Source organism: Oncorhynchus tshawytscha, linkage group LG17, assembly GCF_018296145.1.
Source record: "Oncorhynchus tshawytscha isolate Ot180627B linkage group LG17, Otsh_v2.0, whole genome shotgun sequence".
Classification (NCBI taxonomy): Eukaryota; Metazoa; Chordata; class Actinopteri; order Salmoniformes; family Salmonidae; genus Oncorhynchus; species Oncorhynchus tshawytscha.
The window spans coordinates 3,024,215-3,046,968 of record NC_056445.1 but is presented as its reverse complement, the minus strand read 5'-3'; the positions used below and the strand labels follow the sequence as shown (position 1 = coordinate 3,046,968).

The window sequence follows — 22,754 nt, the reverse complement described above, 5'->3', positions numbered from 1 at the left end:
GAGAGGGAGAAGGATATGAATCATTTATTAATCTATCTGTCCAATAATTAAAAGTTGGGTCTTCTGGCTGCTTTTCCAGTTCCATTTTTTTAAATATATTTTTTAACCTTTATTTAACTAGGCAAGTCAGTTAAGAACAAATTCTTATTTTCAATGATGGCCTAGGAACAGTGGGTTAACTGCCTGTTCAGGGCCAGAACAACAGATTTGTACCTTGTCAACTCGGGGGTTTGAACTTGCAACCTTCAAGTTACTAGCTAGTTCAACACTCTAACCACTAGGCTACCCTGCCGCCCGATTGACACTTACTATGTTGTGAAAGCCCAAACTCTTCTTCACTATCAGTCCAAAGTTGAGCACATCCAGTGATCTTAGGACACCCATTTCAAATTCCTGCAGAGGAGAAGGTGTCATTAAATACATTAGATCACTGAATTCCAAATCGCCCCCAAGCCCCTACATCCTAGGTACTTCCGATTTGAGGATTGGATAGGCATTATAGTAATAGCTTCATCTTGTATTCTGATTGGCTAGATAGAAATGTCGCCAAATTGCTTCCGCCTACCAATCCTCTCAGATCTACAGGATTGGCTAAGGTTCGATTGGAATTCAACGCATATATCCATAAGGAATGACCATACTAGGTCATCCCAACAACACATTCTCAAACCATAGCAGAAATGTACCTCAAAGGCCAGCTTGAGCTTTGGCAGGCTTTCAAGGGATACTCTCTTTTCAATCTATTTGAAAAAAAAGATCAATTATTGTCATAGTGTCACAAATTATATTTTTTGAAAGTACTTACACAAAGGAATGAACAGAAACTTCAGATCAAAGTAGCTTTAGTATACGATAAGCTAAAAATGGAAGTGGAACAATTTTTCATTACTGTTCCATTTCCTTTGGATAATGACGAAGATTGAAATAACAAGGCGAGGTGGAAAGGTGACAGATCAATCTGCTCTTTAAATTCTCACAGCCCATGATAGACTTCACTTTCCAGCCAATTAATGAACTCGGAGCGCTAGAGATGAAAGGCAGGGGAGGGGAGGGGACGAGGTTGAGAGAGGACTCTGTCTAACATGGCACATTTCCATTTAATTATCATTTCCATTTAATTAACAACACACATCAATAGGTGCCACCTCTGAGTGTGGTTAGACCCCCATTTTAGTGGCCCTTACATGCAGGCATCATGTAAGACCTGGGTTTATAAGTGTGGATATCGACTCTGCCGCTCGAGCATGCTTTTGGGGCACAGTCGGTAGCGCTCTGGACTTCGGGCTAGAAGGTCCAGGGTTCGAGACCTGCTACCTGCTTGTTTCATTACAATACTACACACACGTAACATTATTGCTCCCGTCCCGCTCCTTGTCCCAACCTGGACTTGAACCAGGGACCCTCTGAACACATTGACAACTGCCACCCAAGAAGCATCGTCACCTATTGCTCCACAAAAGCCACATCCCTTGAAGAGTAATGGAAACAACTTCTTGCGCTAACTAGCTAGTCATTTTAAATCAGCTACACAAACAAACAAACACACAGACACTCATATGCATTCAATCTCACACTGCACACACAAAGTGGAGGATGGGGAAGACTAGGAACATACATATCCATACATACCACGCTCTCTGTAATAATGGCCTCTCTCAGATGTGACAGCCAGAGTCTCCTAGCAACAGGCCTTTCATCCAGGGAGCCTCTTTGAGCTGTCATAAATATATTTCAGGGATAAACACGCTAACCAACTCCTGGACTGGGGGGGTGCGTGCATGTGTGGACTCAGACAGGGAGACAGACATACAGCTCCCTCTCACTAACCCCCTGACCCTGGCTGTTACCTAATGGCTAAATCTTCACTCAGCCTCTTGTTCAGTACGAAGAATGGTTTAGAAGCAATACTACTTCATTGCTTCATTTGTGTTGAAAGAAAAGTCTTTGTTGGAGTCATTTGTGCCTGCACATATGCTTATAAAAGCTAGGTCATTGTGCACATGTCATGAACTTTGTTGTACCTGTGTCAGAGGTATTTGATTAGTAATAGCCAATATTGCCAAGTCATGAAGAAATTTGCTGCATTTGAATTTGTTGTAATTTAATAGTTTACTGATGTAAATATGGGTATGTACTGCATATCAACAGTTAACATACAAATGGAGATCATTACATTTTGGGTGCATTTAAAAAATGTTTAACCACCTTGGCATCATACTTGATTCCAGCCTCTCTTTTAAAAAGCATGTGAAAAAGGTCATTCAAATAACCAAATTCAACCTAGCTAATTTCCGATTTATAAGAAATTGTTTGACTACAGAGGTAGCAAAACTGTACTTCATCTTCGTCTCTATGTTGCTCTGTCTGTATGCTACGTCTTGCTTGTCCTATGTTGCTCTGTCTGTATGCTACGTCTTGCTTGTCCTATGTTGCTCTGCGTGTGCTCACTGCTCAATGATTGTCTATATTGTAATTGTTTTTAATAACCTGCCCAGGGACTGCGGTTGAAAATTAGCCGGCTGGCTAAAACCCAACTAAACTCAACTAAACACAGGGTTCTAACAGGAGGCATCACACTGCTAGAGTAAATGGTGCTAAATAGAACCAAAAAGTGCTAAATAGTTTGTTTCATATAGCCCTCAAAATGTTCTATAAAGAACCACAACCAAGCATTCGTATTGTCTAGCAGTGCAGGACAGTCATTATTCATCAACCCCATTGCTCTCCAAATGCTTCTACTGACTGATTTGACTCCATTCACATTTCTACCTGAGGCAGAATGTACCTGCTGTCACATAGAAGTTCTTAAAGGGGAAATCTGGGATTGGTACATTCATTGTTTTACTTTTAATTTGAATGATATATGGCCATTGATTCTTGAAGAATATAACTTAACCTCTGTTTGACAACATCAGAACACAAAATATAAGGTTGTTTCACTTTATTGTTTGAAATCAATGTATAATTGTAAACAAACATTGTATAGCTTCAATGCATGGTTAAAACTATCATTTTGGTTAGTCCTTGCATCTGTAGCTCCATCTATGAATTTGAGTGGTTACATTTTTCCAGCCCGATCCTTGGCCCATTAATTAACAGGTAAACTATAAAGAGAATCTGCCCTCTAGCCAAGCTATTTCTGCATTCTCATTAGTTTACCAAAGCCAAAAGAGGTTAGGGAGCCTTTTCAAATCAAATCAAATTTATTTGTCACATACACATGGTTAGCAGATGTTAATGCGAGTGTAGCGAAATGCTTGTGCTTCTAGTTCCGACAATGCAGTAATAACCAACGAGTAACATAACAATTCCAAAACTACTACCTTATACACACAAGTGTAAAGGGATAAAGAATATGTACATAAAGATATATGAATGAGTGATGGTACAGAACGGCATAGGCAAGATGCAGTAGATGGTATCGAGTACAGTATATACATATGAGATGAGTAATGTAGGGTATGTAAACAAAGTGGCATAGTTTAAAGTGGCTAGTGATACATGTATTACATAAAGATGCAGTAGATGATATAGAGTACAGTATATACATATACATATGAGATGAGTAATGTAGGGTATGTAAACATTATATTAAGTAGCATTGTTTAAAGTGGCTAGTGATATATTTTACATCAATTTCCATCCATTCACATTATTAAAGTGGCTGGAGTTGAGTCGGTGTGTTGGCAGCAGCCACTCAATGTTAGTGGTGGCTGTTTAACAGTCTGATGGCCTTGAGATAGAAGCTGTTTTTCAGTCTCTTGGTCCCTGCTTTGATGCACCTGTACTGACCTCGCCTTCTGGATGATAGCGGGGTGAACAGGCAGTGGCTCGGGTGGTTGTTGTCTTTGAAGATCTTTATGGCCTTCCTGTGACATCGGGTGGTGTAGGTGTCCTGGAGGGCAGGTAGTTTGCCCCCGGTGATGCGTTGTGCAGACCTCACTACCCTCTGGAGAGCCTTATGGTTGTGGGCGGAGCAGTTGCCGTACCAGACGGTGATACAGCCCGACAGGATGCTCTCGATTGTGCATCTGTAGATGTTTGTGAGTGCTTTTGGTGACAAGCCGAATTTCTTCAGCCTCCTGAGGTTAAAGAGGCGCTGCTGCGCCTTCTTCACGATGCTGTCTGTGTGGGTGGACCAATTCAGTTTGTCTGTGATGTGTACCCCGAGGAACTTAAAACTTACTACCCTCTCCACTACTGTCCCATCGATGTGGATAGGGGGGTGCTCCCTCTGCTGTTTCCTGAAGTCCTCAATCATCTCCTTAGTTTTGTTGACGTTGAGTGTGAGGTTATTTTCCTGACACCACACTCCGAGGACCCTCACCTCCTCCCTGTAGGCCGTCTCGTCGTTGTTGGTAATCAAGCCTACCACTGTAGTGTCGTCCGCAAACTTGATGATTGAGTTTGAGGTGTGCATGGCCACGCAGTCGTGGGTGAACAGGGAGTACAGGAGAGGGCTCAGAACACACCCTTGTGGAGCCCCAGTGTTGAGGATCAGCGGGGTGGAGATGTTGTTACCTACCCTCACCACCTGGGGGCGGCCCGTCAGGAAGTCCAGTACCCAGTTGCACAGGGCGGGATCGAGACCCAGGGTCTCGAGCTTGATGACGAGTTTGGAGGGTACTATGGTGTTAAATGCTGAGCTGTAGTCGATGAACAGCATTCTCACATAGGTATTCTTCTTGTCCAGATGGGTTAGGGCAGTGTGCAGTGTGGTTGAGATTGCATCGTCTGTGGACCTATTGGGGCGGTAAGCAAATTGGAGTGGGTCTAGGGTGTCAGGTAGGGTGGAGGTGATATGGTCCTTGACTAGTCTCTCAAAGCACTTCATGATGACGGAAGTGAGTGCTACGGGGCGGTAGTCGTTTAGCTCAGTTACCTTAGCTTTCTTGGGAACAGGAACAATGGTGGCCCTCTTGAAGCATGTGGGAACAGCAGACTGGGATAAGGATTGATTGAATATGTCCGTAAACACACCAGCCAGCTAGTCTGCGCATGCTCTGAGGGCGCGGCTGGTGATGCCGCCTGGGCCTGCAGCCTTGCAAGGGTTAACACGTTTAAATGTTTTACTCACGTCGGCTGCAGTGAAGGAGAGTCCGTATGTTTTGGTTGCGGGCCGTGTCAGTGGCACTGTATTGTCCTCAAAGCTGGCAAAAAAGTGATTTAGTCTGCCTGGGAGCAAGACATCCTGGTCCATGACGGGGCTGGTTTTCTTTTTGTAATCCATGATTGACTGTAGACCCTGCCACATGCCTCTTGTGTCTGAGCCGTTGAATTGCGACTCTACTTTGTCTCTATACTGACGCTTAGACTTGGCGCTCTGGTACCTCTTGTTGTGTGGTGAACAGGGAGTACAGGGAGTACAGAATGGGACTAAGTACACAACCCTGAGGGGCCTCAGTGAGCCAATGAACAGCATTCAGTTCGGATCTATTGCCACTAATAAATTGCCACTAATTCGCTGCCTGCCCGAAGTCCTGTCAGGTAATAACCTCAAATGGATTCCTCTTGTGGGTATCAGCTTCAATTTTATGTAAAGAGGCAGGACCTCAACTGACACTCTACTGACACCTTGAGGTTAAACGCATCATGATAGAGATTCTATGAGTCAGTCAGTCAAAGTTTCAGCCCAATGACCGCCAATCAGTTTGGTATAAAGCTACGGGAAGGTGCTGGGGAAATGTAACCCCTCTCAAATTCATAGATGGGTCAAACCAGTAACATTAACTTTTTAGGCACCAGTACTCAAATACTTATTTAATTCAGCAAGACTGTTTGAGTTTTGCTTGGAGAGAAGCAACACAAAGAAAATGACATTTGCACTTACACTATTCCAGAGCTTTTTTACATTCTCCATGGATAGTGAACAGGCAGGCCACTGATCCGTTAGCAACCCTGACGTCTATCTATACTTGTCTCTAAGTAACAGGTGCCCAACAAACCTTCCTCTGCTGCCTGCTGGTTACCAATGTCTGGTAACACCACCCAGGGTATGAGGAGGGTAATGAGTTGGTAGACAGGAAGTCGCACAACATCCAACCACATTCAACTCCCAAAATGAGTTTAGAAGACCTATTCAAGCGAATAATTAAAAAGATTACTTCTTTACTAAAAAGCTGGGTTGTAAACAAAATACACATTTCTGTTCTCTGCAAGATAATGGGCAACAACATATGTAGCTTTTTAATCCAGAACTAGGCTTAATCTGGGTCTGGGAAACTGTCCTTTAGTGTGGTATACCTTGAGTTTGCTGAGGCTGCATGTGGGATCAACACTGTAGAGCAGTTGTGACCTCAGTTTGATTTAGTCTCCCAGGGTTACAGAGTGGCAGCGGTTCTCCTGTCTCAGCAGCTCAAGCTCCAGCCACTTAAGAGGTGGCCTGTCCTCTGACACGGACCCCAGGTACACCCTCGCGTCACCACGGGCCGATCTCTCTCCCCGCTGCTCTGGCCCGACATCTTAGTCCATCGCTCTCCTGCACTCCCCAGCTCAGCGAGAATGCGGTGAAAGAAGAACCCAAAAGTCTCAGGTTAAGTCCAGAAAAGAAGACCCTGTTTGAATACTTTGGAAGTGCATCCTTTCTTCCTCTCTTCCTTGAAGTAATCACTGAACTAACACAAATTGATAGGTGTAAGCAATGGTTCTACCACAGCTTTCACCAATCCAGCCATGTCAGATCAGGAATGTAGGCCTATTCAAGGAAGATAGAAGGGTGCATTGTTAAAATATTAAAACAGGGCCAAACCCTACAGCCCCTAGGCACGAAATGATAGACAGAAACAAAAAATGGTAGTTGCTCCACCTTGCCCTCTGATTGGCTTGGTAGGACTTTCACCATATTTATTACACTGTAGCAATCAAATCCTTTCAGATGTCCAGAATTGCCAAGTAAGTAGGGGATAGGGGCTGTTTCTGGAGTGGTAAACATTAAAAGAAATACAAGTAAATAGTTGGAATAATGTTATCTGTGGATGGCTTTATGCAAGTTCTGGTTTAACTTCCAAAAATATGTTTAAATATGCAAATCTGAATAACTACAGTCTAAATCCCAGGTCTCAGACTTCATAGTGTTGTGTAATTGGTGCTGTGACCTAGAGGGGATCCAATCTTACATTTCCTCGCTCTTCACACAAGCAGCCAAATTCTGATATTTTTCCCAGTAATTGGTCTTTTGACGAATCACATCGGCTCTTTTCACAACATATCTTTTTCAGAGCTGATCTGATTGGTCAAAAGACAAATTATTGAAGTTTTTTTTTTTTACACAGGCAGCACAATTCTGATATGTATTCACTAATTGGTCTTTTGGCCAATCAGATCAGCTCTGAAAAAGATATGATGTGAAAAGATCTGATGTGATTGGTCAAAAGAGCCTTTAGTGGGAAAAAGATCAGAATTGGTCCGCCTGTATAAACACAGCCTTAGATACTTAAAGCTTAGAGCTCAGTGTCAATGCTGTGAGAGGGAGGATAGCCCTATTTGCAGACACATCCACCAGATAATTGAGTCAGTCTCAAAACCCTTCCAGACAAACCAACCACAGAGCAGACTCAGAGAAGACGGGGGTTGCAAATGAAGTTGTTCCTTACATAATATGCGGTAGATAACTACTGTCCATCAGCGGGAGTCTGTGTGTATAGCAGAACTTCACTGTGAGTTTTTAAACTTTGCTTGACACAGCCAAGACAGTTTTTACGACAAACTCTGCATGCGCTGGCAATTAAATTATATTTACCAAAACAGAAGGTAGGAGGGGGGCTAGGAATAACAGCTTTAAATCTAATAAAATCTAGGGAAATGTATTTGTCGGAGCTCAAATTAATTAGGCTTCCAGTGCTACATGGTAAATGTAGAGCTGTGCCACTGAGTGCGCCTCCACAGCCCCTTGACAACAGTCAACAGGCTTTGAAAAACAGGCGTTCTACTCCCGTGGAGAGCAACATGTCAGTGCAACAATGCAGAAGACTCAACCCAAATCACCCCGTCAACCCAGCTCAACCCAGTCAGCCCCTTGCTGAGATGAAAGCTCACAGAAAACAGCAGCAGATAATCAATTAGAAAACCAGCACCTGATCTGCTGTTTAAAGCAACAACAAACTGACAGGTGGCAGAGCAGAGGCAGAAAACCTGGACACATTCTGAATCTCTAGTTTCCCAGCAGCTGAAGAAGGGCAAACTTTCTTCCCCTAGCGGCATCACAGTAGTCTTTGTCTGTCTGTCTGTCTGTCTGTCTGTCTGTCTGTCTGTCTGTCTGTCTGTCTGTCTGTCTGTCTGTCTGTCTGTCTGTCTGTCTGTCTGTCTGTCTGTCTGTCTGTCTGTCTGTCTGTCTGTCTGTCTGTCTGTCTGTCTGTCTGTCTGTCTGTCAGCCTGGTCCAGTGTTCAGTTCTCTGTGAGAGTGGATGGAGGAGCTCAGCCCTTCAGAGCCAGTCAGCCCTTCAGAGCCAGTCCAGCCCAGCCCACAGCCTCTGCTTCTCCAGATGTCACATTACCTGACACTCTAACCTTTCACCTGGACTCACGTGGGTGGCTCTCTGGTAACTAAGATACTAAGATAACTACTGGATGCATTTCTGCGAATATTGTCAGTTCCACAGAGCAGACAAAACCTTGGATTAGATCTAAAGGGCACCACCCTATTGGTGTAAACATGTGTTATTGTTATGTTACTACATTTACTTTTGACATTTGAGTAATTTAGTAATGACTTACAGTAGTGGGTGCAGACACTTTCGTACTAGCATGTTATAATGACGGTATTACACTACTGACTGTCTCTGAAACCTCATTCTGACGCCTTCTAAAGAAGTAGGCCTACTATTGATAAATCTGAGGTTTGGTTCTGGAATCATGGTAACTGTACCAAAGAAGAATTTGATTCAGCAAGTAAAACTGCACTTACATCTGTGAAATCTACAGTACAACATGCTAAAGAAAGTATCACAATGGTGTTATTCAGTACTGTTATAGTTAGATTGCAGATGTAAACGAAAGTATCGTTGCATTAGATTGATTGGCTTTATTTTCAGAAATGTCAAGGCAGTTACAACACTGCAAATAAAACTCACAAACAGAGCATAAACACTCGTACACACAGTCCCACAAAGGCACTTGTTGACTGGACAGTGCCTCTGGTTGTCACATGATTGTGGCGGGATGCTACAGAAAGTCAAGTATCACAGGGGCCCGGGCCAGCCAGACATCCACTCTGACCTATACAACGCAGGAGGGAGGACAGGTGACTTTGTACCTCTCTTCACCTGGCCGGTAGGGGGCACTCGGTGCAAAAATGTCTGCACAACCTCCTTATCTGTAAACACAACACATCAGTCAACATATATACAGTGCTCGGGGTGAATTTTCCCTTAGGTACAGATCTAGGATCAGATCCCCTGCCCCAATCCTTAACCATTAGTGGAGAAAATGCCAAACTGACCCAGGATCAGTGTTTATGGGCAACTTCAAGCAACCAAACAGGGAAGTGATTTGTAACTAGGAGAATAGAGTCAGGGTTCATAACAAGAGTCCGTAGCTCACCTTTGTCAGGTAGATGTCTGCAGAACTGCTGGAGCTCTTGAGGTTGTAGAGAGCGGAGCACGGCCGAGACATCGGTCGTTATCCCTCCAAAGTGTCTGTCGTAGGTGGTCAACTGGGAACTATTTTCCTGGTTGTGGATGTGACCATGAACAACAGTAGGAACTGGAACAGAAAGGGGCGGGAGATACACTGAGATCTCTAAGTGATGAGCCTGGTAGGTTGTTTAATTATTTAACTAGGCAATTCTTATTTACAATGATGGCCTAGGAACAGTGGGTTAACTGCATTGTTCAGGGGCAGAACGACTAATATTTATGTTGTCAGCTCGGGGATTCAGTCTAGCAACCTTTCGGTTACTGGCCCAATACTCGAACCACTAGGCTGCCTTATTTTACCCAAGTTTAGCTCTGAGCAACATTGTGCAGCGTGGGAAAATATTAAATGGCACCCTATTCAGTATATCAGGGATGGGCAACTTTGATGGGGGTGGGGGCCACAAGAAATATGAACTCATCATGGCTCACAGGTCTACACAATCACATCCATACCCACACATGTAGTTAGAGCCAGCCCTAGCCTGTTGGAGGCGCTAAGCTACATTTTGTTGGGGGGGGGGAGCAACAACTTGTGCGTTTTAGAGTTATTTTCCAGCAATTCTACACATTTTGTCATGGGGCATATAGAACATTTTGCAGTTTTGTAGCACATTTGATGCAATTCTACATATTTTGCCATGGAGTGGAAGAGAAGATCTTTGCAATTGTATAACTCATTTCATATAATTCTACTAATTTTGCCATGGGGTGGAAGAGAAGATTTTGCAATTGTATAACCAAATTTCATACAATTCTACTAATTTTGCCATGGCAAGTAGAGAAAACCTGCTGATGCACAACCACATTTTGAAATGACACCTTGTGTATTCTACAATTCTAACTAAGTAAGTTAAGACCACGACTGTGTTCCAACTGTATTTTCATTCTTATATATTTTGGGGGGAAATTGCCCATAAAAGGGGGGCCGGGGACGCCAGTTGCCCACCCCTGCCCTATATAGTCTTCCCTAATAGTCAAAATGAAAGGAAATCAAATGACTTATAGCAGTGGCGGCCCGCCCATAAGAGCGTTAGGGGCGGCACTCAACTTGTGATTGGTCAACAACAACAAAAAGTACTAATTTTTATTAAAATATATATTTTATATAGTTCATAGATTATGTTTTAAATGTTCATAAAAGTGCTGTAAATGTGTACATTTTCCTGTTAAAAAAATAAATAAGCTGTTCCTGTTCAATAAAGAAATAACAAGCTGTTCAGTTACTGCCCCAAAGATACTGCCAGCAGCAGCCCCGGCTTACTTCCGCACGTCAGACTAGATCTGCTCTATCAGGTAGAGGTGGCACTAAAGCGAAAAGCAATAATTCACTTGTAAATAAATTATCGTAACAGTCATGGCAGCCTGGGACCTGATAAACTGGACAACTACCTCCAACAAGAGTCGAAGGACAGAGGAATGCACTAGCTAGAACCTTCTCATCACAGATCTGGTAGGACAAAAATACATGGCCAATTTGATTGTTCCCCCCATGTTGTTCATCAGGTTCTGCTGTAGGTGACAGGGCGGGTGACATGTCGTGTGGACTAAAACAGCATAAACCCGGATGATTCACAAAGCATGATCAAATTAATTAGCCAGCTACAGTAATTTTGAGAAACACTTTTTTGGTGAAATGAACCAGTTATCTACCTTAAATACGCAGATAGCTAGCTATAGCTAGCTGTTAGCTTCCTAGCTAGTTAGCTCCCATGCCAATTTCAAGTCTTTCTAAACTCATATCTGACTAACTCGGAAATCTGAAGTTATTTCAGAATGAACGTTAACTGGCTTACGCATCATGCTTTGTGACATTATGTTAGCTAGCTATCCCCAGTTAGATAATGTGTTTTCACTTATTGCATCTGTATGCTTGTTGCATTCTCCCTAGTGCACTAGTTAATTCATGAGTTGACTGCTCATTTTAAATAGTATAATCTAACCTGATCAAAACAGTGGCAGCATGTGCAGCAGGGGTCATTCGGTTTTTGACATGCAAGAGTGAAATAGGTGTATTGATGCTGTTGTTCAAATGCACCGATCGCTTCAGATATCTTCTCAAAGAAACTACTGGTAGTTCAAAAACTTGGCACCATATTTCCGTCATGCTGCTTTGTTGACAACTCTAAACACCTCGCACCCCGGGTATTCAGCCAATCAGCAGCCGCCACTGCTCCAGGGTTTCCCCTAGGTACAGATCTAGGATCGGCTTCCCCTCCCCCAATCCTAACCTTAATGATTAGTGGGGAAAACACTGACTCAAGATTACTGGCTAGGGGCAACTTCACTCTACTCATAGGATGCATCCAGGCAGCTCATAACTTACCTATACCCCTGGGGGCAACGCCGTGCAGTGCGTTGCAGCCGTAGCGCGACATGTTGCCCCGCAGTTCAGACCGTTCCCTGGGCTGGCGGTAGTTGTGCCTCATCTCTGTGTGAGTGCAGTGAGGGACTTGGCGCTTGTGGTTCAGCGGAGTGAGAATCGGGGGGATCAACTGAAGTCCTGTAAAAAACAAAAGTGCAGAAGAGAGAACTTGCAAGGCAAATGCTGTAAGGGGTAACAAACAACTAGAGTGAAGTTGTACTACTGTCTTCTGCTCACACTAAAGACATAACCCCCCAAAACGTAGAATTACCAGGATTCAATCAATTGCAGGTAATGGCTTCCAGATAATGCTTTCAGAATTGTGTTTTAGTTCCACAGCAGAGTTATTTATAAACTGAATCATTACATGGCAAGACCTGTTCAGTTCAGACACAAACCTGACTGAGAAGTCATCTAGTGCATGCAACATGACTTATTATGTCCTGTACAAATAAAAAAATCTGTTCTGAAAGTGCTATCAGGAATACCCTTATCTGCTTGATTGAATCCTGATAAATAATTGTTTTGGGTGGGGGGTTCCGTCTTCAGTTTGAGCCGACTTTAGTTGTTTTTTTCCCCTTACAGCTTTTGTAAGCCTATAGTATCATACTCTTACATAGAGATACTCATGCTGGGGAGTACTTTGAAAACACTGAGAACTTCGAAACAGGGTGTGGCTTTGGACAAAATTAGTGTGGGTATCATTTCAGACACAGCTCAGAGCCTATATCCATAAAGCCTCTCAGGGCAGGAGTGATGATCTAGGATAAGTTTAGCCTTTTAGAGCTTAATGAATAAGATTACATGGAGAGAGGGGGAACCTTATCATAGATAAGCAATCCTACTCTAAGACGCTTGGCATATACAGTGTCTTCGGAAAGTATTCAGACCCCTTGACTTTTTCCACATTTTGTAGGTTTACAGCCTTATTCTAAAATGTATTAAATTGTTATTTTTCCTCATCAATCTTTCCGAAGGCACTGTATGCTCCCTGATCTCTCTACCTTGAGGCATGCCCAGGTAGTCAGTCCGGTAGGTGGACCGGTACTGGGCAGTCAGAGCATTTCGGATCTCTTCCTCAGAAGGAGGACTTTTCCAGGGGGACCAACCACCTACAGAGCTCTGCTTCTGGCCCTTGGGCAGTCTCCACACCATGAATGACTAGAGAAAAATGAAGAATGTTTAGCACTTTTCAAGACATCGCTGCCCAAAGAGCTTAAATGTATAAGTAATAAAGCATAGAGGTATAATAATAATAATAAGAATAATAACAGGGATGTGTCCCAGATGGCACCTTACACTCTTAGAAAAAAAGGTCCTATCTTGAACCTTAAAGGGTTTTTCGGCTGTCCCCGTAGGAGAACCTCTTTGAAGAAAGTCTCTACCTGAAACCAAAAACGTTTCCCCTGTCGGGACAGCTGAAGAACCCTTTTGAAACCCTTTTTTCTAAGAGGGTACAGTGCACTACTTTTGACCAGAGCCCTATGGGCCCTGTTCAAAAGTAGTGCACCATTTGAAATGCAACCCTGGATAGGAGCACCAGAGGGACAGACAGGTTAGTTAGCTAAATGTTAGATTAATGTTTGTTAAGAAGCTTTTCTTTCTGTAAAACGTTAATGGAAATGTATGAAAGTTTACACATTCTAAATAGTTCATGTCCAGAGGATTGAGTGTGAATGTGGATCTGTACCTGACTGGGATGTGGGTTGTTCCTCCTGTTCCCAGAGGTTGATCCTGTGTGAATGCTGTCAGGTTTAGTGGCTGGCTTCCAACAGAAGTCCTCATTGTACACAGTGGCACCCACAGGACAAGCTAGTGCATAGGAGTTTCTATGGGCTCTTGTCTTTGTAGGACTGAAAAAGATTTCACAAAAGGAGAAAATGTATAGGGAGACATAGCCTAAATGTGAATAATATAAACAACATCATGAAATAGAAATGAATTCATGAATAGTCAATCATATTTTCAGGCCTACGGTAAAACTGGTGTTGATGAACTGGGTCGATAAATGAAATCTCTTTTCTGCGATGTTTCATATGGGTCCCACTCCCACATACGTCTGTCATCTGAAATATCAAATATCACGTTAATAGACAATAACTCATTTAAATTAGTATAAAGGGGAGGTTTCTCGGACATTAATAAACCTAGTCCAAAAAACATGCTCAATGAAGAATAAGCCTAGTCCTGGACTTTAAAGCAAATTCAATGGAGAATCTCCTTACAAATATATTTATTTTCCCAAAGACTACGATCAGAGTCCGAGAAACAGCCCCAAAAAGTCTCATGTCAGGTAATCTGAGGCTCCTCACCCACGGCTGCCATAGCTGTTTTCGCTCGTGGTGAAACGTTTCCAGAAATCGGAATATTTTGGTTATTGGGCGCGATGTCTGGACACAAATGCACACATCTCTTCTCTAACTCTGCCTGGGATGGATGTGTTAGGCAAACTTGTCGATCGTGCGCTTGATGATGCTCCGGGACAGTTCCGTGGTGCTTGAAATCACAAGCGAGAGAAAGTCATTGAAAATACGCCACCAATGCAATGTAACGTAATAACAATTATGACGTCAGAAGTTATGACACTTCAGTTGTAAGGCCTACCTGGTTTGCAGGATTCTTCATCTTGAGTTTGCATTGTTCAATTTGGCCTATCTAGAAAACTTGTTTTCAGGGCTCCGTGGTGTGCAACTGTGTGTGCTGGAGTCCTTGGTTGTTATGGGAGACACACAACAATTCCTGTGAATTGCACAACAGCCGCGAGGGCAATTTGATGATTGATGCTGTGCTGCCTGGGGGGCTTGGACCCGCATGAAAGATTCAGCATCACATTTGGCTAGGTGCACCAAGGGTGGTAGACCGGGTTACTGGTGGTTACACTGTTTTATTAAAGTATATATATATATATGTTTTATTAAAGCCTGCCGAATAGGCTATGTCGTTGTGTTTGCAGGTGACCGAGTAAATGTTCTGTAAAAGGCCAGACAAGTGAAGGCAAGCACAGCATCTATATTCTCGCCATTAATGGCCAGAAGTTATGCTGATATGTTGTTGGGCCATATAATAGTCATTGTGTGGGGCAGTTTTTGGAGTTTATTTTTAAAATAGCATTTTAAAAGATTTCAAAATGTGACACAAACAAATGTTTTATTAATTTCCGCGGCACTGAAACAAAGAGGTGCATCCTATTATGGACCGTGACGTGAACGGGCAAATGGACCATTTTAAACTTGGTGGACCCTGAATGCTGATTGACCGACAGCCATGGTATAATGAGACCGTATACCACCGGTGTGACAAAACATATATTTTTACTTCTCTAATTACGTTGGTAACCAGTTTATAATAGCAATAAGGCAGCCTGGGGATTTGTGGTATATGGCCAACATAACACGGCTAAGGGCTGTGTCCAGGCACTCCACATACATAATAACAGCCCTTAGCTATGGTATATTGGCTACATACCACACCCCCTCGTGCCTTATTGCTTAAATTACTCCATGGGCTCATTACTAGTTTTGAGCCTACTTTTTGTTATGAGCACCTGGCGCACGCCCGGGAGGCAGCCCGTTTCCAAAACGCATGCCATCAGTTTTCACCTGGTGCAAACTTCTTCCCAGGCGGCATCCTGGGCCAAATAATCGAATCCCCTCAAACTTTGAAGTGTCACGCTAGACTCTAGAAAGACGACCAATCATTCGACGTCTCCAGTAAGAGCTGTGGAAAGCAAGCGCCCAATCAGACGTTTACGGAGTTGGCGGCAGCTAATAGGAGCCACAATGCATGGAGACGTCGCACAGCTAAAATCCCGCTCATCGAATCTGGCTATTACCGTTATCTTAGCAGCAAGATATTATGGTGGCAGCACGATCGAGGGATGTAAAAATATTTAATAAGAGTCCCCCTGCAAAGACAAGCTAAACTTTAAGAATATCGAAAATCAAATAAAAATATATGTAATTAGAATTAAAGTCTGCAAAACTTAAATTGGTCTCTAATGTTGACCAACGGGTTTAATACAGAGTGCTGGTGACTCCTTACTCCACCCACTCCATTCGATGTATATTAATTACATATTGGCTCATAGAGAAAATAAATATTATATGTGCTGAGGTAAAAGTGGGGTTGGGATTACTCTGTAGGGTCTGTAGAATCTCTATATAGTGTTATTTCTTGGATGGCTGTGGTTGAAATATCCAGCATCACTTTCTAATCCACCCATTCCATTGGTCCCAAAGCAATACGCTGTAGGTTTATAAATGACATATTGGTTTATGGAGATAAAACTATTCTATATGCCAAAGTAAAAGTGTGCTTGGGATTACTGACTAGGGTCTGGAGAATCTATATATGGTGTTATTTATTTGCTCTACTTTTGATCGAAAGCCCAAAGGGTATTTGGTGTTTCAAAAACAGTGTATTGCACTGTGGCCAATGGAGTGGTTGGAGTAAAGTGCTGTTAGGTATTTATAGCTCAGTCCCCCACTAAACTACATCCAGATACACTGAGTGTAGAAAACATTAAGGACATCTGTCCTTTCCATGACATAGACTGACCAGGTGAATCCAGGTGAAAGATATGATCCCTTATTGATGTCACCTGTTAAATCCACTTCAGTGTGGAGGAGTCAGGTTAAATAAGGATTATTAAGTCTTGAGCCAATTGAGACATGAATTGTGTATGTGTGCCATTCAGAGGGTGAATGGGCAAGACAAAAAAAAGTGCCTTCGAACAGGTATGGTAGAAGGTGCCCGTTTATCAAGAACTGCAACGCTGCTGGGTTTTTACACTCAACCGTTTCCCGTGTGTATCAAGAATGGTCCACCACCCAAAGGACATCCAGCCAATTTGACAACTGTGGGAAGCAATGGAGTCAACATGGGCCAGCATCCTTGTGGAACACTTTCAGCACCTTGCAGAGTCCAGGCCCTGATGAATTTAACCTGTTCTGAGGGCAAAAGTGGGGGGTGCAACTCAATATTAGGAAGATGTCCGTAATGTTTTGTATAGATTATACAGACCCTATTGAGTAATCCCCACCACACTTTGGCACTTAGAGTATTTTTTTCTCTGTAATGTATAGGCCTATATTGTATTGCAGTCCCCCAAGAAATAACACCATATATAGATTCTTCAGGCTCTACTGAGTAATGCCAAACCAACTTTTATTTTCTGCACATAGAATAGCCTTTTTTTCTCTATAAGCCAATATGTAAAAGATAGGTCGATAGTGTATTGCATTGGGACCAATGGAGTGGGTGGAGTGCGAAGTATTGCTAGGTATTTAAACCTCAGTCGCCAAAGAAATAACACTATATAGAGATTCTATAGACCCTACTGAGTGTTCCCAAACCTACTTTTACCTCAGCACGTATAATAGTTTTTTCTCTAAATCCCAATATTGAGAACATACCAATCTGAACATTGTATTTTTTGATAGTGGTCTTACATTCTTTTTGTAATTGGTTTCCACAAATTCCTTCTTGCATTTGCTTATAAGCACAATAAAAATGAATATCGATTAACATTTAATATCTCTTGAATGAGTTCTCCACTTTGCAAGAGGGTAGGTTGATGTCAGTGGCTGACTCTTGAAGAGGACGGAACTAGTTGGTTGCTCTTTGGTTAAAGATGGTGGAAGCTGGAGCAGGTGGTGAACACAAAACTAATGGCGGTAAAAGCAAGGAAGATTGGACAATGGTCCAAAAGAATTGAAAAATGACCAAAGTATTGCTGGAAAACAAAATGGATAGTTCTGGGAATGCTCCTTCTTATCTTGTAGGAGTGCTGTTTGTTGAGGAGGGGCGAATCCATTTGAAATATCCAAGCTGGTGGAAAGAGTGATGGTTTAAGTAAATGCAGTAAGGATTACGAGAAGTGGACTTGTTTTGATTTCGTGTACTCCTGATAAGCAGAAATAGCTTGGGTTACGTTGTACTGGAGTCGAGAATGTTGTCATGTTGTGCGTAGCTCTTCGGATCAGGGCACCCCTCAAGGGGGTAATATCTGGCATTTTGTGGGAAGTGCAATTGGAAGAAATGTAAAATATCCCTGGAGTGATTGATGCACGTTGGATGAAATGAGTAGTTAATGGAGAGAACGTGAAGAGTATCTGTTCTTTTGTTTTTTGAAGTGAAGTCCCTCCAAATCGAGGAGAAGTTGAGGTATGTGAATTACTGTGTACGAGCATTTGTACCAAGATTGCGATTGCTGTTGTGCCTTTTAACACGTGGAAAGTGTCTGTGATTGAAAGATGAAAGTTGTGGAGAAGATCATATTGAGTGTGGTTTGAGTTTTGATCATGTGAAATGTTGCAATTGTGGTGGGAACCATGTTGCTTCATTTTAGGAATGCCCAACAAGGGTGAAGGAAAATGGCTAAAGTCAGGTCCATCCAGAATATATCATTTGCAGTCGCTGTCAATAGGATTGAGGGATCGAGCGGTCCTGAAGGCCCCATGGTGGTGGATAGGCATTACCTGCAGGCTACAGATATTTTACAGGTTAAGAAGGTGAACTTTGTACTATTTATGGCTATGGTGATCAGCGGCACTGCCAAAGTGGAGAAAAGTCTAGAAAGATGGACATCATTGTGGATGCGTCAGAGGTTCCTGAGATTGGAGGACTTGTCGGCGAAGGAGTTTACATGAAAGGCTATCACGAGCCTTTTTACTACCCTCTCAGGCCCCAGAGCCTGAGTTGGGAAACATGGAACTTTCAACGATGGATGGAAGAAGTGGGAGTCTGTTTTGCTTTGTTTTGTTTTGTCGATTAAGTTAGTTTTTTCCCTTCAAATATGTTTTTCTTTTCTACCTTGAATACAGTAGTGGGAGGCAATATAACGTGTTAGATGTCGTCTGCACTAAAACCCTAGCCTCGTACAAACCATCCTGATCTCACAAGCTTACATTCTGTTTCTCTAAATCAGGATGCTTCATACGAGGCTACTAAAACCACTGAGGTAAATAAGAACTGGAGACTGCGTCCAAGATGTCCGGACGTCCGTTGTTTTCAAGGTAATCTACTGATATTTGCATATGCCGATTCATCTATATCTGTGTTGCATCCGGTTTATACGGACCAGGATTTGCATCCCCAGTTTACACAGACCAACACCACAGGCACACTAGCACTCAGTGCGCACAGGTAGCAACAACGGCGTCATCACGTCATCCAAAAACATGTCAGACATTGGATGAATATAAACTATAAACATAATATCTTCGGCTGTGAGTGATGGGGGAAAAAATCAGCCTCAGCGACAATTAGTGTATTATTAGGAATTTTCTGATCTGACATCTCTATGTGGCCTTGTATGGAAATTGTATTTCTGGGTGGGCATCTGCAGTATGGAAGCAAAACTGTAGTAGCAGTCGAAAATGTGCTTCTAGACCGGAACCCTGGCCACTTGACTAAAACCCCACCGAATAAGATTTACATTTGTATGTTTAGAAATGCGTGCTTTTATTTTGAAGAATTCTTCATTACCATATGAGAGTGACGTCATTGTTTGCGCTACTAGCGAATATTAATCATCGTCCCATTGTTGTTTGATGAAGCATAACGTTAGCTGGTTAGCTAACTGAGGGTATGTATTTACACCCAAAATATTAGCTAGAATACGTTGCTAATTATGAGAAATAGCAACATGGACATTTATTTTTGTTCAAATATTTAGTGTATTTTGCTGAGCATTCATAAAGCATTTGCTTGCTAACTAGCTATGTAAGTGAAATGTGGGCTAACAAAAGACAGTAAACAACTGCTAGCCAGCACATTTTTAGGCACCACCTAAAACATTTTCGTGACTTTAATTACGTTAACGTTAGTTGGTTTTAAAAACTCATGGAAGCCAGACATATCTAACGAGTTATATTGTACTACGTCTATCTAGCGTTAGTTATTTTTGCTCTAGCTAGAAGCTAACTGGCAAGCTTGGCCCGTTGCGCTGACATTAACAACGTTAACAGATTTTATTTGCTGTATCGTAGCTAACGTTAGTAGTTTTTGTTTTGTCCCATTTGATACGAGTCAGATTAGGTATCCGTGTTGTCTTTTGCAACACTAACACGTTATTTAGCTAGCTATAACGGCTCACTGCAAGGCTAGGTAGCTAGCTATTACCTACGACACAACAATGGGATGGATCCATGATAGCTATGCTTTGTTTTGGTGTTCAGAGGGGGTTGGATTCGATGCTAGCGAACTGCCATTGTAGCTTGCTAGCTACGCTGCACCATCCATATGCACAATTGCACCTTTAATTATTTGCAAAAAAGGTTTTGCCGTCATGCAGCAAGTGATAATTATTAGCGATTACAATAGTTTATTTTCAAAAAGGAGAAGACAAATGTGCACACCCCCAGGCCCCATTCTTTGTTATGGGCAGCTAGGGAGGGACACTCATTTAAATGGCCAAAGCTCAGGGTGAATTTATCCTTGTTATGTTGAAACTCTGTCTATATCCTCTCCTACTAGACCTACACAAGTCACCATGGGGAAAGATCCTAGGAAGCCGAGAGGCAAGATGTCCTCATATGCTTACTTCGTGCAGACCTGCAGGGCGGAGCACAAGAAGAAACAGCCCGAAGCCAGCGTCAACTTCGCCGAGTTCTCCAAGAAATGCTCAGAGCGATGGAAGGTAGCATTACACACCAGTGAATGATTGTGAAGTGACATGTTTCTGGTCCATATTCAGAATGGTTTTGAATTTATTTCCACCTTGGTATGTTTTGTTACACTTGAGTGACCTTGTGGACAGTCTTGCTGTGGCCATGTGGATGTGTAATCTGAATTTATACCTCTACATCCAGCCCATGTCTCCTAAAGAAAAAGGAACGTTTGAGGACATGGCAAAGCAAGACAAGGTCCGCTACGAGAGAGAAATGAAGAACTACATCCCACCCAATGGCCAGAAAAAGAAGAGGTTTAAGGATCCCAATGCCCCCAAGAGACCGCCGTATGTACCATAATTCACGAGGTTTGCATGACAGACTGGATAGCAATCCGAGAGGGGAATTAAACTTCCCTTTGAATTGACATGTGTTTGTTTGGTTTCTCAGGTCTGCGTTCTTCATCTTCTGTGCTGACTTCCGGGCCAAGATAAAGAGCGAGCACCCAGGCCTGTCCATTGGAGACACTGCTAAGAAGCTGGGAGTGATGTGGAACAGCTCTGCAGCTGAGGAGAAGAAGCCGTACGAGAAGAAGGCAGCCACGCTGAAGGAGAAATACGACAAGGTGAGCAGGGCTTTGATACAACTTTCAGAGATGGGGTTTTCACAATGACTGGAATTCTGGCTTTTCTGTGATTATCCTCTATTCAATCATCTTAGATGTTAACCTACGAACTTCTGATTTTGAATAAGATGGGTGCAGATAATTCTACCAATATTCAATAAATAGGATGAAAAAGGGGAATTTCATGCTGATCTGAACGCCATTGTCATGATGCCGTTGTCCAAATGTAAGAAATCAACATCTGAAGCATATTTCTTGGACAACTGCTATTTTGGATGGCAATTTGAGAATTCAGTGTGGGAAAATCACTTTTTAATTTTCCCTCTGTAAAACAGTATGTCAGCAGATATATTGGTTTTGGGTCCAAACATATCTGTCTGGCTCTATAAGTAATTATGATGTGTCCCACAGGATATTGCATCATACCGCACCAATGGTAGAGTGGATACTGCCTCATCAGCAGCTGCGGAGGACGACGACGACGAAGATGATGAGGAGGATGACGATGAGGATGATGACGAGTAGCCTCCCTGCTGTTGGAGGCTACATTCTTGTTTAACGCTATGTAACCCTATTGTACACACTTTACATCTCCGAACAGACCCAGACGCAACGAGAACACATTAAGTGTGTATATTTAATGTTTTAATGCTCCCTAACCGGTTAAAGGTAACACTACATGTCTTGTTTTTGTTCTTGTAGTAGCCCTTTTTTCCTGCCCATGCCTGTAACTGCTTTGGCAGATTATAAATCACTATGGAAGTAATAACTTCCCTTTAGGTGTGCAACTCTCAAATCAGATTTCTGGGTTGGTAGCGAGTGAATTATGTTTATTCTGTATTTGTTTTAAAGGATATTTTTTCATATGTTTGTCACACGGTCTTTGTATTGTTCTTTGAATACCACTCTGATAACATGCAGCTGACATTCAGGAATGTCTTAAATAAAGGTCTTTTTTAATAAATTGTATTTGTTTTTTTATTTGAAGATTTAACATTAACTAAATAAGTCATTTGGTTGACTTTGATCAATCTTGGCAAAGTACATACAGTGCCTTCAAAGTATTCATACCCATTGACTTATTCCACATTTTGTGTTAAAGCCTAAATTCAGAATGGATAAAAAATGTGTTTTACCTATCTACACACAATACCCCATTAATGAGTGTAAATACGTTTAGATTTTTTTTTTAACACATTTATTGAAAGTGAAATACAGAAATCTCTTATTTACATAAGTATTCACACCTCTGAGTCAATATTGTTAGAATCACCATTGGCAGTGATTACATCTGTAAAATCTCAAAGAGTTTTGCACACCTGGATTGTACAATATTTGCCCATTTATTCTTTGAAAAATTCTTCAAGCTCTGTCAAGTTGGTCGTTGACCACTGTTAGACAGACATTTTCAAGTCTGGCTATAGATTTACAAGCTGATTTAAGTCAAAACTGTAACTAGGCCACTCAGGAGCCAGTGTATAATTGATTTTGTGTTTTAGGCTATTGTCCTACTGAAAGATGAG

At 42.3% G+C, this 22,754-nt stretch overlaps 2 protein-coding genes and 1 long non-coding RNA gene across 3 annotated transcripts; 1 reads left to right on the top strand and 2 right to left on the bottom strand.

Annotated features, from left to right (window-relative positions):
- Positions 1–314: 314 nt before the first annotated feature.
- Positions 315–7,253, bottom strand: LOC112217233. The gene is made up of 3 exons (XR_002948440.2): positions 6,244–7,253; positions 687–740; positions 315–393 (listed from the first exon to the last, which is right to left on the bottom strand). It is a non-coding gene; the product is annotated as an uncharacterized LOC112217233 (long non-coding RNA).
- A 1,056-nt stretch (positions 7,254–8,309) lies between these two features.
- Positions 8,310–14,843, bottom strand: LOC112217232 (testis-expressed protein 26). Its single transcript, XM_024377504.2, has 8 exons — positions 14,599–14,843; positions 14,307–14,490; positions 13,970–14,060; positions 13,685–13,847; positions 12,999–13,155; positions 11,956–12,132; positions 9,538–9,699; positions 8,310–9,310 (listed from the first exon to the last, which is right to left on the bottom strand). Exons 1-8 carry the CDS (start codon positions 14,617–14,619, stop codon positions 9,177–9,179), a joined length of 1,089 nt encoding a protein of 362 aa, XP_024233272.1. The 5' UTR covers positions 14,620–14,843; the 3' UTR covers positions 8,310–9,176.
- A 4,582-nt stretch (positions 14,844–19,425) lies between these two features.
- Positions 19,426–22,195, top strand: LOC112216705 (high mobility group-T protein). Its single transcript, XM_024376716.2, has 5 exons — positions 19,426–19,582; positions 20,473–20,635; positions 20,808–20,953; positions 21,057–21,231; positions 21,643–22,195. The coding sequence occupies exons 2-5, from the start codon at positions 20,489–20,491 to the stop codon at positions 21,754–21,756; spliced, it is 582 nt and encodes a 193-aa protein (XP_024232484.1). The 5' UTR covers positions 19,426–19,582; positions 20,473–20,488; the 3' UTR covers positions 21,757–22,195.
- Positions 22,196–22,754: the final 559 nt, after the last annotated feature.

Bases quoted from the DNA above. Each gene is read 5' to 3' on its own strand.
- LOC112217232 (XM_024377504.2), bottom strand. From the start codon at position 14,619: ATGAAGAATCCTGCAAACCAG. The intron at 12,133-12,998 runs GTAGAGAGATCA...TGTTTTTTACAG, and splicing joins CTACCTGGGCATGCCTCAAG to GACTTCAGTTGATCCCCCCG. The intron at 9,700-11,955 runs GTAAGTTATGAG...TTTCTGTTCCAG, and splicing joins CGTTGCCCCCAGGGGTATAG to TTCCTACTGTTGTTCATGGT.
- LOC112216705 (XM_024376716.2), top strand. From the start codon at position 20,489: ATGGGGAAAGATCCTAGGAAGCCGAGAGGCAAGATGTCCTCATATGCT. The intron at 20,636-20,807 runs GTAGCATTACAC...CTCTACATCCAG, and splicing joins AATGCTCAGAGCGATGGAAG to CCCATGTCTCCTAAAGAAAA. The intron at 21,232-21,642 runs GTGAGCAGGGCT...TGTGTCCCACAG, and splicing joins TGAAGGAGAAATACGACAAG to GATATTGCATCATACCGCAC.